The sequence below is a fragment of the Plasmodium brasilianum genome, chromosome 7, assembly GCF_023973825.1.
Source record: "Plasmodium brasilianum strain Bolivian I chromosome 7, whole genome shotgun sequence".
Classification (NCBI taxonomy): domain Eukaryota; phylum Apicomplexa; class Aconoidasida; order Haemosporida; family Plasmodiidae; genus Plasmodium; species Plasmodium brasilianum.
The window spans coordinates 344911-361476 of NC_090120.1; the positions used below are offsets into that span (position 1 = coordinate 344911).

The 16566-nt window shown below is 20.0% G+C and overlaps 3 protein-coding genes across 3 annotated transcripts; 1 reads left to right on the forward strand and 2 right to left on the reverse strand.

Annotated features, from left to right (window-relative positions):
• Positions 1–223: 223 nt before the first annotated feature.
• On the reverse strand, positions 224–1086 carry MKS88_001805 (fam-m protein; the record flags this gene model as incomplete). Its single annotated transcript, XM_067214765.1, has 2 exons — positions 224–868; positions 1000–1086. 2 exons carry the CDS (start codon positions 1084–1086, stop codon positions 224–226), a joined length of 732 nt encoding a protein of 243 aa, XP_067074111.1.
• Positions 1087–3376: 2290 nt separating this feature from the next.
• Positions 3377–4267, forward strand: MKS88_001806 (plasmepsin; the record flags this gene model as incomplete). Its single annotated transcript, XM_067214766.1, has 3 exons — positions 3377–3413; positions 3525–3746; positions 3852–4267. The coding sequence occupies 3 exons, from the start codon at positions 3377–3379 to the stop codon at positions 4265–4267; spliced, it is 675 nt and encodes a 224-aa protein (XP_067074112.1).
• An 8516-nt stretch (positions 4268–12783) lies between these two features.
• MKS88_001807 (fam-l protein) lies at positions 12784–13125 on the reverse strand (the record flags this gene model as incomplete). The annotated part of the gene is made up of 1 exon (XM_067214768.1): positions 12784–13125. The coding sequence occupies one exon, from the start codon at positions 13123–13125 to the stop codon at positions 12784–12786; it is 342 nt and encodes a 113-aa protein (XP_067074113.1).
• Between the last annotated feature and the right edge of the window lie 3441 nt (positions 13126–16566).

A 16566-nucleotide genomic window follows, 5' to 3' on the forward strand; every position in this document is an offset into this window, starting at 1 on the left:
TTAATATACATATTATAAAATATTAAAATAATAAAATTCGTAATAATAGAAGGAAAATAATTTTTTAATGTTGTGTTTCAAAACCATTAAGCATAAGCAAGGACATTCATAACATTTAAGAAATCTTATCTATATTTATTAAGTAAAACATTAATAATATTACAGGTATTACTTGATGTTAAAGATTTATTTGCCGAAACAAAGTCATACAGAAATACTCCTTTTATTCAGTCATCACCTTAATTTTTTTATATTTTTCATTATTTTTTAAGATCTTAGGAATAGTTATTACTATAATGACAGCTAATATAATAATTAATATGACAAATGATATTAGAAAAAAATGATATTTTGCTTTACCTAAACATTCTTCTACAACATTCCACGCACTGTCCAAACCTAATTGAGTTTTCAGAAAATTACCTGCAGTTTGCAAATATCCCTGTCCTTGTAATATGGGTAATCCTATTCCCAACAACAAAAAAAGGAAAAATAACGCAACTACAACTCCGTAATTTCTAAATTTTATTTTTTTTAAAGCTATATCACGAACTCTCCTATTTTGTTCAATAAAATCATCATAATCCTTTTTTTTTATCCATTTCTTTTCATAATGGAAATATTTTCCATCAAACATTCCATTATTACAATCAATAAATTCTGTATAGTATTTCGCCTTATTCAATAAATTTCTATTAGTTGGCTTATTTTTTCCTATAGAAACTCTTTCACTATTAGATATACCACTTTTTAACTCTACAATATTTGAATCCATACCATATTTACATTTTGCTAGTAATCTATAATTTCTTGTATTTAATTTTATAAAAAAGTCGTAGTTTTCAATCAAAATTGTATTAATCTTATTCTAAAAAAAAAATTTTTATATTTTTGATACTTAAAAGAATAATATATATAATGGTAATAAACAGTAATAATAAAAATAAAACACTAATAATATAAACAATACAAATATATTTATGATTAATTATATCGTACTACATCATTGTTAAGACGACATATCCATATTAAAAGGACAAATACATAAATTTTAATAAATAATATTATCCTAATTTTTTGTTCCATGTTAGAGACTTTTATTACTATAATATATTCAGGAATAAAAAAAATATCAAAAACATAATATTTGTTTAATAATAAAAGACACTAATGTTGTTTTTAAAATATTTCTTTATTGTTGCTGTTTAAATATTTAATGAAATTTATGAAACTATAAGGCATATATCAACATCCATAGAAACGAATAAATGTTAAGTGTATAATATAATTTCTGTGTTAATTTTGTATTAATGTTGTTTAAAAAAAAAATCTAAATTTTATGAAAATTATATAATTTGAATACATTCATGAAATTCATAGTATGTGATATAATTACTTAATGTAGTGCACTAATTAAATAATTTTTATATTAATCTTTTTGATAATAAAGTAAGAAAAAAATATGCTGTTTTTTATTTTATGGAAATATTGCATATATATACAATATGGAACGTATAGAATATATAAATAATACATTCCCTTATATATTATGACAGTAACTATCAATTTTAAAGATGTTATATGATTAATACTTTTATTTTAATAAATATTATATATTAGAACTTGTTATTATTCATAAATTTATTAATAATTATAACAATGCGATAATAGTAATAAGTGAGAAAAATAAAATTTTGTATTACATTAATTATACTACATGCTTTATTTGCTATTTAAGCATATAGCACCTTTTATATTATATAATATATTTAAAATGTTGAAATTTCATTGTAGTATATAATATATGAAGAAAAATAATTTTAAAAGCAATTAAGGAATAATTTTTTATTTTTGTAAAATAATTTGTGTAAATTGTAATTTTTAATTTAATTTATATTCATTGTTCTAAATGAAAAGTTTAAAAATACAACTTGTTTTTTCTTTTTTTCATTAAACATATATATTTAGCAGAAATATTAATATAGAAAAAAAAAAAGAAAAAAAAAGTAGATTAAAGGTAAAATTGGCATAGAAATATGGCATGCAATATCATTAATTTAAAAATCCATCAACTGAAATAAATTTACAAATGTTATACAATATATAATATGCACATAAAATATTAGAAAGAATAACAATATAATCCACTATTATATATTATTTGATAATTTTTCTATTTATAGTTTTAGGACGCATGTATTATTTTTTATATATTTTTTTAAAATACATAATGCTAAAAACATATTTTAAAGGTTCTTCATAATAAATCAACATAAAAATAAAAAAAACTATAAATCATTAAAAATATTTTTAACAAAAAAAAAATATATCCATATATTTCTATTCTTTATTCATTGTAGGAATGATAATGCTAAATATAGGAATATTATCTTCAAAAATAATATAGCAATAATCTGAAATATAAGTTTATATTACTGTTTTAAAAAAGTGTTAATTTCAAAAAATAAAATTAATAAATTAAAAATAAGAAAAACTTATATAAGTTTCAAATACTCTTTCTAAATTATAAAAAAAACAAAATTTTTTAATTTAACATTACTATAATTTTATTGTTTCAATGTATATATTATTTTCGGCACTGCTTTCATCACGGTTCTTGTTTAGTATCTACTTCGTTTTAAAACAATTTAATTGTCTCACTTTCTTACATTCATTGTTTCCATATAAAATATAATAAAACATATTTTAACAATTTAAAATAATCCAGTAATAACTTATTATATTAATAAAATAAAATAAGTTCAGTGTATAATAAAATCGTCCTAGGCCATTACTAATAAATGGGATCTATCAGTTTTAGAGTCATTTGCTTATTCTAAACATTAATCTGATTTATATTTTTAAAAAATAAATCTTTATTTATCTAAACTATTTGTGTTTTTACTAATTTTGCATGACATAAAGAAATATCTTAATTTCTATATAAAATAATTAATTTTATCCTTACTAATAATCTATACCATAAGTTAATTATCTTATTATATATGTATATATATATATAAACAAATACATATAATATACATGTAACTAAGAGTTATCCCATTTTTAACTTATTAGAAAAAAATTTTAAGTATATTGCGTAGTATTTATACATACATGTACATACATATATACAAGAATAAAATTAGGAATAACACTCCAGTACATGAACATATAGCTAATGTTTCTGTCATTAAGGAAAAAAAAATTTACGTTTTAGCCTTTCCATTAATTTTGTATTATCTTAATTCAATTCAATTCAGTATAGTATAATTATTTTTGTTTTATTTTTTTCATCATCGTTGATATAGTAAAATGCTTCATTTCTACCTATTACGAATAAAGAAAGAGTTTATTCTAAATATTATATTTAAAAATGGATACTAAGATAAAAGAGCAACATTTATCAAAAGGTTTAATCAAAGACTCGTCGTCTTTTTAAAGCATAAAGCTTAGAAACATAAAGAATAATTTCAAAATTCAGAAAAAGTTTCAAATATTATATTTTATTGTCTTTATATTAGTGACTGGCTTGTTTTTCTATTCATTTGCAAGTTACTACTTTTCAACTAGTTATAAAGTAAACAGAACTGTACAGAACACTAATCACTTAAGTATAGCTTTAAAAATTGAGAGATCTTATAACAGAGTACTAAAAATTATCATTAATAAAAACTTAAAAATTTTCATAAAAGAAACAGAAAAATATTTTAAATCCGGATATACAAAAGAAAATTACTTAGGAAGTGACAATTATATAATGCAGCTATAAGAAATTACTACTATGATTTATTGTGGTGAAGGAGAAATAGGTGATAATCACCAAAAATTTATCTTCATATTTGATGCAGGATCATCCAATCTATGGGTACCGAGCAAAAAATATACCAGTATTGGACGTAGAGACAAACATTTGTACGAATCAAGTAAATCAAATTCATATGAAAAAGATGGTACGAAAGAATCAATAACATACGGTTCAGGAACTGTCGAAGGATTTTTCAATAAAGATTTAGTTACCCTTTGTAAACCTTCCGTACCCTATAAATTTATAGATCTAACAGACAAAGACAACTTATATCCTATATACAATGAAGTAACAGTCGATGGTATATTAGGTATGGGATTGAAAGGTATATCTGTAGGTTCTATTGATCCCATTGCCCTTGAGTTAAAAAATCAGAACAAAATAGATAAAGCCCTTTTCTCCTTTTATTTATCTGTCCAAGACAAACAAGCACATTATTTAACTATAGAAGGAGCATAAGATCAATTTTATGAAGGAAAATTAACTTATCGAAAATTAAACCACGATTTTTATTGGAAAATTTATTTAGACGTAAATTTCGGAGAAGTATCCATGGAAAAAGCAAATATTATTGTTGATAGCGGTACAAATGGTATTACAGCACCAAAAAGTATTGTTAACAAATTCTTCAAAGGCTTAAGTATAATCAAAGTGACATTCTTACCATTCTATATCACCAGCTAAAATAATAAAGATATTCCCACCTTAAAATTCAAATTTGCCAAAAATACCTATACATTAGATCCTTAATTCTATATGGAGCCGATACCAGATATTCAACTAGATAATAATGATACCATGTTATGATTTAAATTATACTCATAAACATAAGAATAGACACATATATATTAGGAGATCCATTAATGAGAAAATATTTCACCGTCTTCAACTACTACAAGGAAAGCGTCGGATTTTCTGTTTCAACAAAATGAGATCAATTAACCGAAAAATGGAATAGTTAACAAACAACTCAGCAAATGAACAAGGAGACGAGAAAACGATTAAGCAAAGAAAAAAAAAATGTATGAATAAATACCAAATGTACATATATACGTATCAATAATGTGTAGCTTGAAATAAATATCATTTAATAAATTATATCTTTCTTTTTTTATGTTCGGTTATATATAATTATTACTTCTATTAACAAGTCCCATGTTTCATGTTCTATTTTTTCTCGTATGTAATACATCACCAAAATCCTGAATTGATGATTTACAATAATTACATTATATATACATATAAAAATTACATTATATAAATATAATTTTTATATTATATGCATAAGATACTTATATGTTACACTTATAAAATAATTAATTATATATTAAACACGTATAATAATTATACTATATATATATGCAAATACTCTTTTTATTATAAAATAAATAGTTAATGCCAAGTTATTTCTTACTTTATATTGAACCACTCTACATTGAGGTTTTTTCCTTTCTTCTTCATAATTCACATATATGAGCATAAAATATTACTTCTTTAAGAGAGAAAAATATATATAACTTATGTATATCCATTTATTTCTGTTTTACTGTATTATAATTCTTTTTAAGAAATGCTTGTTATTTTATTTACCCCTTTTTTTGTTAATAAAATAAATGATTATGTGTGTATAAGTACATTTGATATTTAAGTCCTTAACTTTTCGTAAAAACTTGTATTAATATGTTCTAAGAGAAAAATAATAAAAATTATATGTTATTATCAAGTACCTAAAAAGACCTTTATAAAACATTAATATAATATTCAGAAAAAAAAAAAAAAATGTGTACAAATTTTTATAAAAACACTGCAGAAAGCTACACTAATTGCACAAATATATTCATTATTATACAAAAAAAATTAATAAATAAAATTATGTTGCTTAAAAGAATAAAAGCGTATAAAAGTAATAATAATATTTACAAAAAAACATCTCATTTCTTAATATAATATTTAGACATGCACATATAATTTAAATTTTTATATAACTATTTTCGTTCTAAATAAATTCATTAAATTCATGTTTTAAAATTTTTATTTTAATCATAAATATTATATTCCTCTTATTTCTAAAGATTTATCCAAGAGTATATTGAATTTATTATTCTATGTCAAAATTAAAACAGAATAAACATATTCTTTCAATATATTTTTACATCTCATAGTATAATATAAAATTAAATTACCATTGAACATAAAACGAATTAACTTTTCTAATAAAGCTTTATTCTTGCTTATATAGTAAATATTTTTATTCAAAAATATATATATATATATATATATATATATATATATATGAAGATAGATATCATTAAAAATATAAAATACATGTGTTTTATATGTGAACACTCAAAAAGACTTAAATATCATTATTCTCACAAATATTAACACATTATACAAAGATAAAAATTCTTGAAATTTGTAAATTAATTACATATTTCATGTATGTACCCCATGAAATAGTATTTTTTCTTTGACTTACTTTTTTATATAATTCTACTATTCGATAATTATATAGTTTCCACGAAATATTAGTCTTTTTTCTTCCTTAAGTAAAATAAAAATTATAGTAATAAATAATGTTTACTACTGTCTTTATTATCAATTTATTTCATAGTTTTTTTTATTATTTTTTTCTCATATCGCCACAATATTATATCACCTAACATTATTTAAGTTATCTAAATTTGCTTTTTTTTCATCCTCCTCTTTATATTCTTATTATTATTCATTTTATTTTATATTGTATTATTTTATTATTTTAATTTATTTCTGTGTTCCATACTTTCCTACCATTTAAAATTACAAATGGTTATAAAAAAAAAATTTGTTATGTTAAAATTTTTAGTTTTGATACATAATTATTCTTTTTTTTTAATTATTAAAGTTTATGAAATTTTATATATATATATATATGCTTCAGAACTAGATTTTTTCTGTTACATCCTTTAATATGCTTTGATATTACAACTAATAACATATACCGTACACTATTAGTTCAGAATAAATATAATATATATTTTATTCATTCATATTATTACTGAAATATTGATATTACTAATATTGTTTAATCTAAATATATATTGATCCTATGCATTTTATTTGTCTTTCTTTTATATGCTTCCTTTTTTATTCATATAATCATACATAATTTTAAAAAGCATTATATATGAGATAAATATTAAATAATTTATAAGAATCATTTTAATTATTCTAATGTTAATACTGTATTATTAAATATTATCCTTAGTGTTTTAATTCATATATGACAATATATATTATTTTACATATGTTCCAGGAATTGCGCTACCGAAATTAACAGAACAACATATTAACATAAATATATTTGAAATATGTTATTTACAGCTTTGATGAACCATAATATTCCATATTTGCATATTATATAATGCATATGAAAAGTTGTTCTAAATAAATTATTTTAAATAATTGTTTGTCTATATAATATATTTACTAAATCATTTTTATTTAAGACATTTTTCCTACTTTCTTCCTTAAATGTATGTTAAAACATTATTTAATTAAAAAAAATAAAATTCTCCAAAATTTTCTGATATTATAAAACTTCAAAGAAATATTATAAATCAACAAACCTAGAATTCCATGTAACAGATGATATAGATTATAATTGTAATATTACGAGATATTTAAGTATTTTAAAGAGATGTTATACTAAAAGGAAAATAAATATATTATTTTTCACTAAAATTTTTACTTTTATACTTTTATTATGAACATAGTTGTATTACGATGAAATTGCATATACTAATAAAAATTATGAATTTCTACACATTTTGGTTATTTAATATTTCCACACTAAAATTAAAATACATTAACATAGAAATAAAAAATCTTTTTTTAATTATTGGATTTTTTACTCAATTTTTAGGTAAATATTTCTATAATATCCTCAACATAAAAGTCAAACCAAAAAATGAATTAGATGTATTATTTAACAGATTCCTAAGAAAAACAAAACAAAAAAAAAAAAACAAACACAAACACAAACACAAACACAAACACAAACACAAATAATAGAACTAAAAAAAAAGATTAAAAAAAAAATGATCACAAGTACGTAAAAATTCTAGAGAACGATTAATATAATTATTAAAAGGATATGATGATACATTTTTAAGAATCGATTATACGAATTAATACAAAATAAAATTTCTCAAAGGCTACTCGAAATATTAGGGACGAATATTTTAAAAAAACGGAATGGAGTAAAAATACCCAAATATCATTTAAAAAAAAAAGAAAGATGAAAAATATTCCAAGAAAATGAAAAATTCATTAGATTCTAAAATGAGCAAAAGTGTATAAGATTTAAAAAAAAAAAAAAAAAATAATAAAATTCTGAAAGGTGCTATAAAGTACTAAGTGACAAAGAAATAATAATTTTTTTAATATGTAAAAAAAAGTACATGTACAAAATTATATTTCAGTATTCAAAGATAGTTGTAATATTAAATTAAATAGTAAACCAAATAAAAATATATCATCAAACAAAAATTATTCGATTTATTTTTATATAATGTTCCATTATTTTGAAACTATGATAAGAAAAAGAAAAAATATATTTAATATATTCTATATTATTATGACACCCTATATTCTAAATCACCCCTATATAATATCAGGTATTCATAGAATTACATAAATAATATATTATATCAATTTTTCTTTTCTAACCATTTTCAAGCTGCAACAGTGGCTCCTATGATAATCACATTTTCTGCTATTCCAAAAATTTTAGTCTTTTTTCTTCTAATAAAATATAATGCTTTAAAATTATGATAATTGAACAGTTTAAAAAACTATTCCAGAAAACTTTCTTTGTTCCAATAAATGTATAACATGTTAGTATCTTATAAAATATTTCTTATGAATTTTTTAATTTTATGTAGTATTTTTGTGGTACTTTAAATTTCACTTCTTCCAAAACAAAAATATATATGTTTCAGACGTATATTTAACATTTTAATTATTTTTCTTTATTCTCTCCCTATTATAAATCAGCTGATTGTACTTTATTGTTTGTAATGATTTCTATATAATATACATTTAAAAGGATACTTCCTTTTTACTTATTATAAATACATGTATATATACAACTCATGATATTTATATTTTTTAAATAATATATATATACAAATTGATTTAATTAAAATAAGTATTGCTTCTTATCAAAAATGTATTGTTTTTACTTTTAACATTCAGTACAAAGTTTTAATCAATGTTTATTATTACATTATTTAAAAAGAATAATTCTGTGTATTATCTCTTCATGTTAAAATTTAGAATACATTTATTTCTTTATAATTTTATTTTACTTATACATATTAATTAACACTTTCTAACAGTAATTTTAACGCTTCATTCGGACGCACAGATAGAGCAAGAATATTAAAATGTTTTCGTAATATTAAAGACCTATAAATAAATCTAATTCTTTAATTGTCATAACTTATAATTATTTACCTAACTATTATATAATTTTTATTTAAAATATTTCATCACATTTAAAATTCGCATATCATTCATTTTTTAATTATTAACTACTTATCTCAAGAGGTGTATTATATATTTTATTCATATTCATCATAACTATAATATTCAATTAACTTACCTAGCACACAAACGGAATAAACTCCTTAAATTATTCTAAAAATTCATATATGCTATATATAAGAAGTGGCAATCGTAAACATTAAATTCGAACCCCAATATTCCATATTACAGAACATATATATACATATATTTATTTATTTAAATATATTATTCATATATTACTTCGCATAATATTCAGTACTCATATAATTCTTCTTTAGGCTGCATATACGTAATTTTTACATTAGATAATTCGTAAAGTTTTATTCATAAAAACTTTTTGTTTTTCGTCCCGTTTATTTACTTATAAAAACTCACATTAACATTAAATGATGCACATAAATTATTAATTTATTACTTTACTTAAATACTATATATAAACTGAAATTTTTAGTGTTATTCAAAAATTCCTTCAAGTAATATATAAAAATCGGATACTAAATTCTAAACCTGGATCCCATAAACTACAAATTTGATATTTTAAACATTTTCTCAAAACAGTAACATTATGAATACTTCATTGAAAATAAAACATTTTATTTCTATAAACATATTATTTATACGAAATTTATATCATATTTAAGTATTTCCTAGGATTTTAAAAAAACATATATTCTTTTTTCACATTTTATCATGTTACTATTACCTGATAAAAAACATATATTTCATTACAAAAAAAATAAAAATTAATAATTATTAAGTGTATATATTTGTTAATTACTACATATTTTTCTATTATTATGCTTGACATATCAGTAATATCTCAATATATATACTTAACTAAAATCAAAAATGATTAAATAATCAAATTCCATGAATCTCTTTTTATTCCATCTCTTTATATATATATGATTATAACATTTAATTCATATGCCTTAAAATGATTTTATACTTAAGCTTATACTATAAATTGTTCTCTTTAATACATTAATTTTATATGTTCAGTAGCAAACAATTTGTAACTATTTATGTTTTATTAATAAATATAATATTTTAATTATTGGTATAAATATCTATTGTATATTAATTTAATATATGTTTCATATCCGCGTTAAGACATATAATGTAACTTTGGTTCAAAAAAATAGGCTTATTTTCACAAATCAAATATTTTTAAAAGGAATATGTCTGTTACTACTTATAATATAAAACCTTAATACTAAAGTATTTTTCAAGAATTGATAAACTTTTTTCCTTATAATGTTTAATAATAATTACAAAATGTTTATTCCTTTTATATAAAATTATTTTTTGCATGAAATATCTTTTATAATATGTGTTATTAATATATCATATTTATAAGTATGTATGCTGCAATTTAAACATTACCATGTCTATTCATAGAAAATAGAATAAATTTGTAATAAAATATCTATTGAAATATTAGTTATTCTATTATACATAATATCAAAATTTTAAAATAGTAAATAATAAAGTAATTATGCTTTTCGATAAGCAGAATCAAATGAATTGATACATTAAATGAATGTAAACTCATGTTGCATTTGAATAGTATACTATTATTTTATATTAAAAATACATTTCTTTGCATAATAAATATTTAATTCTAGTATACCTTATAAAAATATAAAATAATTTAATAAAATAAAATATTTTAGTAAAATTTTTATAAGAAGTATTTTTACTTTGCGTATTCGTAGCATTCCATAAATAATCTCAGATTACCTAGATCTTAAGTATCCTATTGCAAATATAAAATATTCATACTTTAATCTATTAAATGAACAATACATTTTAAAGTGTATTTAAATGTTATAAAAAAACATATATTGATATTATATTATCGTTTTCATTTTAATCTGTAAAAAGTCATATTTAATAAATAAAATTTAATCGTTATAATTACTTGCACAGCAGTTCCATAGGAAATCTTATAGAATGCACTTATTTCTATAATTTCTGAAAAAGAATAAAAATGACTTTATGATTAGACCTTATTAAAACTTATATTACACCTTAAACAATGCTATATATTTATGAATTACCTATGAAAAGACAAGTTTTTTTTTCTTTATTTTATTTAAAACCTGAAAATTACAGAAGCTCAAGAATGAGTAAGTGCCATATAATATACATATGTTTTTATGCAACCTTAAAAAAATGTTAACTCTTTATTTATCATCCTTAAATTTGTAAACATAAATAGGAGATATTTATAAATATTATCTTCTGAAAATGATATAACCACGAAAAAGAAAACATTTGTTTTCATTTTCCCTAGTGAAAATTTTTATTTTTATATATATATAACATATTTTTATAATACTATTACTATAAAAAACCAAAGGTAATAAAGAAAACATTGTCAACTTATTATCTATTAATATATTATTACACATAATTCATTAATTTTTTCATCCGATGATATAAAAAAAAAGGTAGTAAATTTATTTATAAATTTTAATATTAAGTGCACTTAATCCATTTTTTAAAATTTTCATTAAAACAAAAATTGAACATAATATTAAAATAGTATAAGTTTTTAACTCTTCATTTAATTGTAAATATTAATAATTTCAAAGTTACTAGTAATAAAAAGTACAATTTTTTATAATTATAATACAGATTAAAAAAAGACATTAATAAAATTATATGAATTGTCTATCATATATTAACATTAGCTCATAAACATATATTTTTCATAAGAATCTATAGAAATAAGTATATATACGTATATACGAAGTCATAGTATTTAATTAAATTGAAGCTCTACATTAAAATAAATATTTAAAAAATTTAACACATTCAAATTCATAAAGAAAATAAGAACACATATTTTTACAGTTGCATGTCTAAATGGTTATTTATATGTGGTACATATATAATTTTTTCAATTATCAATATATCTAGTAAGTAAATAAATAAAAATATTACAATTTTAATTTCATATTAAAGACTGCTTTATAAAAAGAGAGATATACCTTACTAGTCATTTTATCTTTTTCTAAACTTAATTTTTTTATATTTCCTAACTTATTTATGGTACTAAACAACTGATAATATAAATATAATACCTAATATAACTAATGGAAAACAATACATTAGGATACACCATTCATAGTGTAATGCTGATCCCTTTAAACATGACAGGATATTAGGGGTTAGTTTGACAACATTGTGACCTGATAGTTATGTTTCAAAAAATAGCCCTGTTTTAATCAACAAAAGCTTCTCAAATTCCACCATCAACGACGAATATAATATGGATAATATTTATACAAACAAGAACAATAATATAGTTTAAGCAATTAGAAAATAGAATTTTTTGCGTCAAATTTTTTTGTAAATCTTATCGCCAATTTTCCAGTTACTTTTAAGAAAATCTACTAAATTAAGTACTTTAAATTTTTTTTTTCTTTAAATATAGATGATTTATTTTTCTTATTTTTTTTATGTCTTCTAGCATACTTTGATAAATTTCTATTTGATTGATTTTTCTTTACCTTGGACGCTTCTTCATTATTATAAGATATGTCATTCTTCATCTTTATATTATTATTTGGCATTTCTTCTTTTAACTCTATAATATTTGAATCTATATCCTGTTCATATTTTTCTAGTAACCTATAATTTTTTACCAAGGATGTAATTTTTATCCAAAGATTTGTAAAATATACCCAAAAAAACAAAAAGGAATATTCATAATTAAAAATAATAAATAATCGCATTTTAAAAATTGTATTAACAAAAATAAAACATAAAAAATAATAATAATACACATATTTCGCAGTTATTTTTCACACCAGATCATTGTTCAAATGACATATCCGAGTTAAAAGTATAAAAGTACATATTTTAATAAAAAAACAGTTGCTTAATTTTTTGTTCTATTATATATATCTTTAATAATGTAATATATATAGAAATGAAAAAATTAACAATAATTCAAAACGCTTTTAACTATAAAGAATACCATAGTTATTCTTAATTTATTTTTTTATAATTATCTTTTATTTATTCGTAAAAATAAAATATATATAGCTATAGTATTTGTTACAAGAGAAACAAAGAAAAATAACTTTATAAATATAATATGAATTTTTTATCTTAATGTTATTTATAAAAACGTAAATCTAGATAAAATAACATGAGTTCAACATACTCATAAATACCGAAACTATATTAATTATTTCATGAAGAGTCATAGTTTAATTAATTTTTTATTCTTTTCAAAATAAAATAAAACTTATATATATAATTTCATAATATTCATAAATGTTTAATTTATAACGAATTCAGAACATATAGAATAAAGATAAATGAAAGTTCCATATATTAAGATAATAGTAATTTCAATGATTTTCAGTTAATATTTCTTATTTTACAAGCATTCTACTTCGGAAAAAAGGTTATTATAAACAAATTAATATTTATTATAACTATATATAAATAGTAATAATTAATGAAAAAAGTAACACTTTTTACAACATTCTTTATTATATTATTTATAACTGTTCAATAAATTACAATGTAAACTTAAGCATTCCCTTATTGTGTATAACACATCTAATAAAAACCATTTATAACATAAAACCTGAGAAACAGAAAAATATAAATTATAAAGGTAAATAAAGATTACATTTTATATTTATATTTTAATTTTTGAAGTTATAATTTTTAACTAAGTATAATTTATATAGTTATTTCTAAATGCAAAGTTTGTAAATTCATAGACTTAATCTTTTTATTTTTTTCTAATTCAATATATATACACGGGAGAAATGTAGTACACAAACAAAACAAAAAAGGAGTTAAACCTTGTATAAAATGTACAAATATCAGAATTACCTTGATTAAATAATGCATCTGCTTATTTCAGTCAAGAATAAAAATGTACATATTTTTTCCTTATTAATATATATTATCATATATAAATAATATTATATATATATATATATATATTATATATGTATTTTTTACAAAGTAGAATTAAATCAAAAGTTATATTAGAACTGTATTAAAATAGTACACATGACTTTTTGTAACATATTGACAAAACGTTGTAACACTCAAAATTAATAATATTTTATATGCAATTCCTACTAAAAATTAAAATTACACTAATTCAAGTTCACCATATCTTACGAATTACCCGAAAATTAAACCCTAATATTTAGCAATATTTGTTATTATCTATAAAATATTAACTTAATTTTTATAGATATTAGACATTATAATTAAACAAGTTTTAAAATCGAAAATATATTTTTAAGATTTCAAAAAAATAAATTTCCAAACACAACAAAAATAGAGTAAAATAAAAAGTAACTCTAAAAAAAAAGCAAATATTTTAAAAATGTTCTGTTATAATTACGAAAAAGAGAGAAAAAAAAATTGACCTTACAAAAAAAATAAAATACATTATTTTCACTACCATATTTTATTATGATTATTATTTAAATATGTACTCAAAACGATTTTTTAAAAAAAAAATCAGCTCGAAAACTTATATGTTCATATACATCATTAATTATTTTTTTTTTTTTTTTTTTTTTTGATTTATCATACTTCATAACCTTATTACAAATTATAATTATACGAACAAACATATTTATCTATTCTTATATGGCATTTACATAAAATATATTTGTTTTTTCGGTTAATTTATAATTATTTGATTAGTGTACAATTATATATAAAATACATACCTTCTCCACTCCCACCCTATCTACTTAACCCTCATTATATATTATAAATGTACGCATAAAGTCCGCGTCTCCTAGTTTTTTTGTTAAATTCATTAGTGTTCTTCATATATATGAATTAACCTTTTAGTTAATTATATTACCTATATAATTCTCTACATATTCCTCCTAGATGCTTTTTTCATAGTTTTTTTTTATATATTTTCCAATAAACAAGAACAATACTTAAATAGTTCATATAATTATTTTAATCCATTTGTTTCTTTAGAATATTTTCTTCCGATTCTATTATTAATATAAACTTTTTCATTTCCATTATAATATTTCCACTTATATTAACTATATTTTTATATAAATTTATATCTTTAATCTAAATTATATATTCATTTCTGCCCAAAGAAACATTTATTTAATTCATATGACTCCTAAACTATACATAGAAAACATCCTCATTCTCATTATGCTTAACAAGATGTATCCCTACGTATATTCTACAGTTTATGAGAGTTTGTAATCTTTATAAGGATATTATATTCTGTTCAATTTTGTAGATATAAGAACAAAAAATTCGTTCTTTACTCATGGTATACTTTTCGTTTGTATATTCTTCTAACATCATCATATACGTCAGTACACATACTTTTCCTATAAGTAATTTATTTATAGTTATTAAGAATTATTCGAAATCTTCTTTATCTTCTAGATTCTCTGTAAGTAGAATATGAAATCCTCATCTTCAATACTATATGTATATATTCAATTATCATATACATTAATCAATTCCTAAGACCATTCTTCTAAAAATATTGTTTTATAATGAGAGCTTCCTTAGTCACTATTTCCAAACAAGTTTTTACATTTTTACTCTACGACTTAATACAATGTAATTTACAGATTTCAATGTTCTTTTATATTTGTCTACATTTATATATTTCCTTATTTAACCTGCCCATTTAATATTAAATTTATCAAACCATACTTCATTTTTCAATATATCTAATATATTCCTATAAATTTTTATATATTTATTCCATAGTTCTATTTCTTTTTATTATACTAACATCCATAACTTATTCCCTCTATTCATTATTGACTAATTCTCTGCTTTATGTTCACCTTTTATTATTTTATTTATGAACTCTCTACGAATATTTCTAAGTATTAATCCTTATTTATCAGCAACTCTTCATTTTCGCATTGATTCAGTACGTCCAAATGTATACAGAGAATAATATTCCTCATAATTTCTTCCCTTTTTTTTCTTAAATATATTCTTATACTTATGCATGTATAGCCTTTTCTTGATTTCTTCCCATTTCCTTCCAAACTCATTGCCTCAGTAAGAACTTGGATTCATTTAATTTTTTTCATATTCATAATCTTTAGGAATTATCAATAGTTTAAAAAATTCTTACTTTTTTTTTTGCCTTCAGCCGAATGAATCAAATCCCAATCAAGCATATT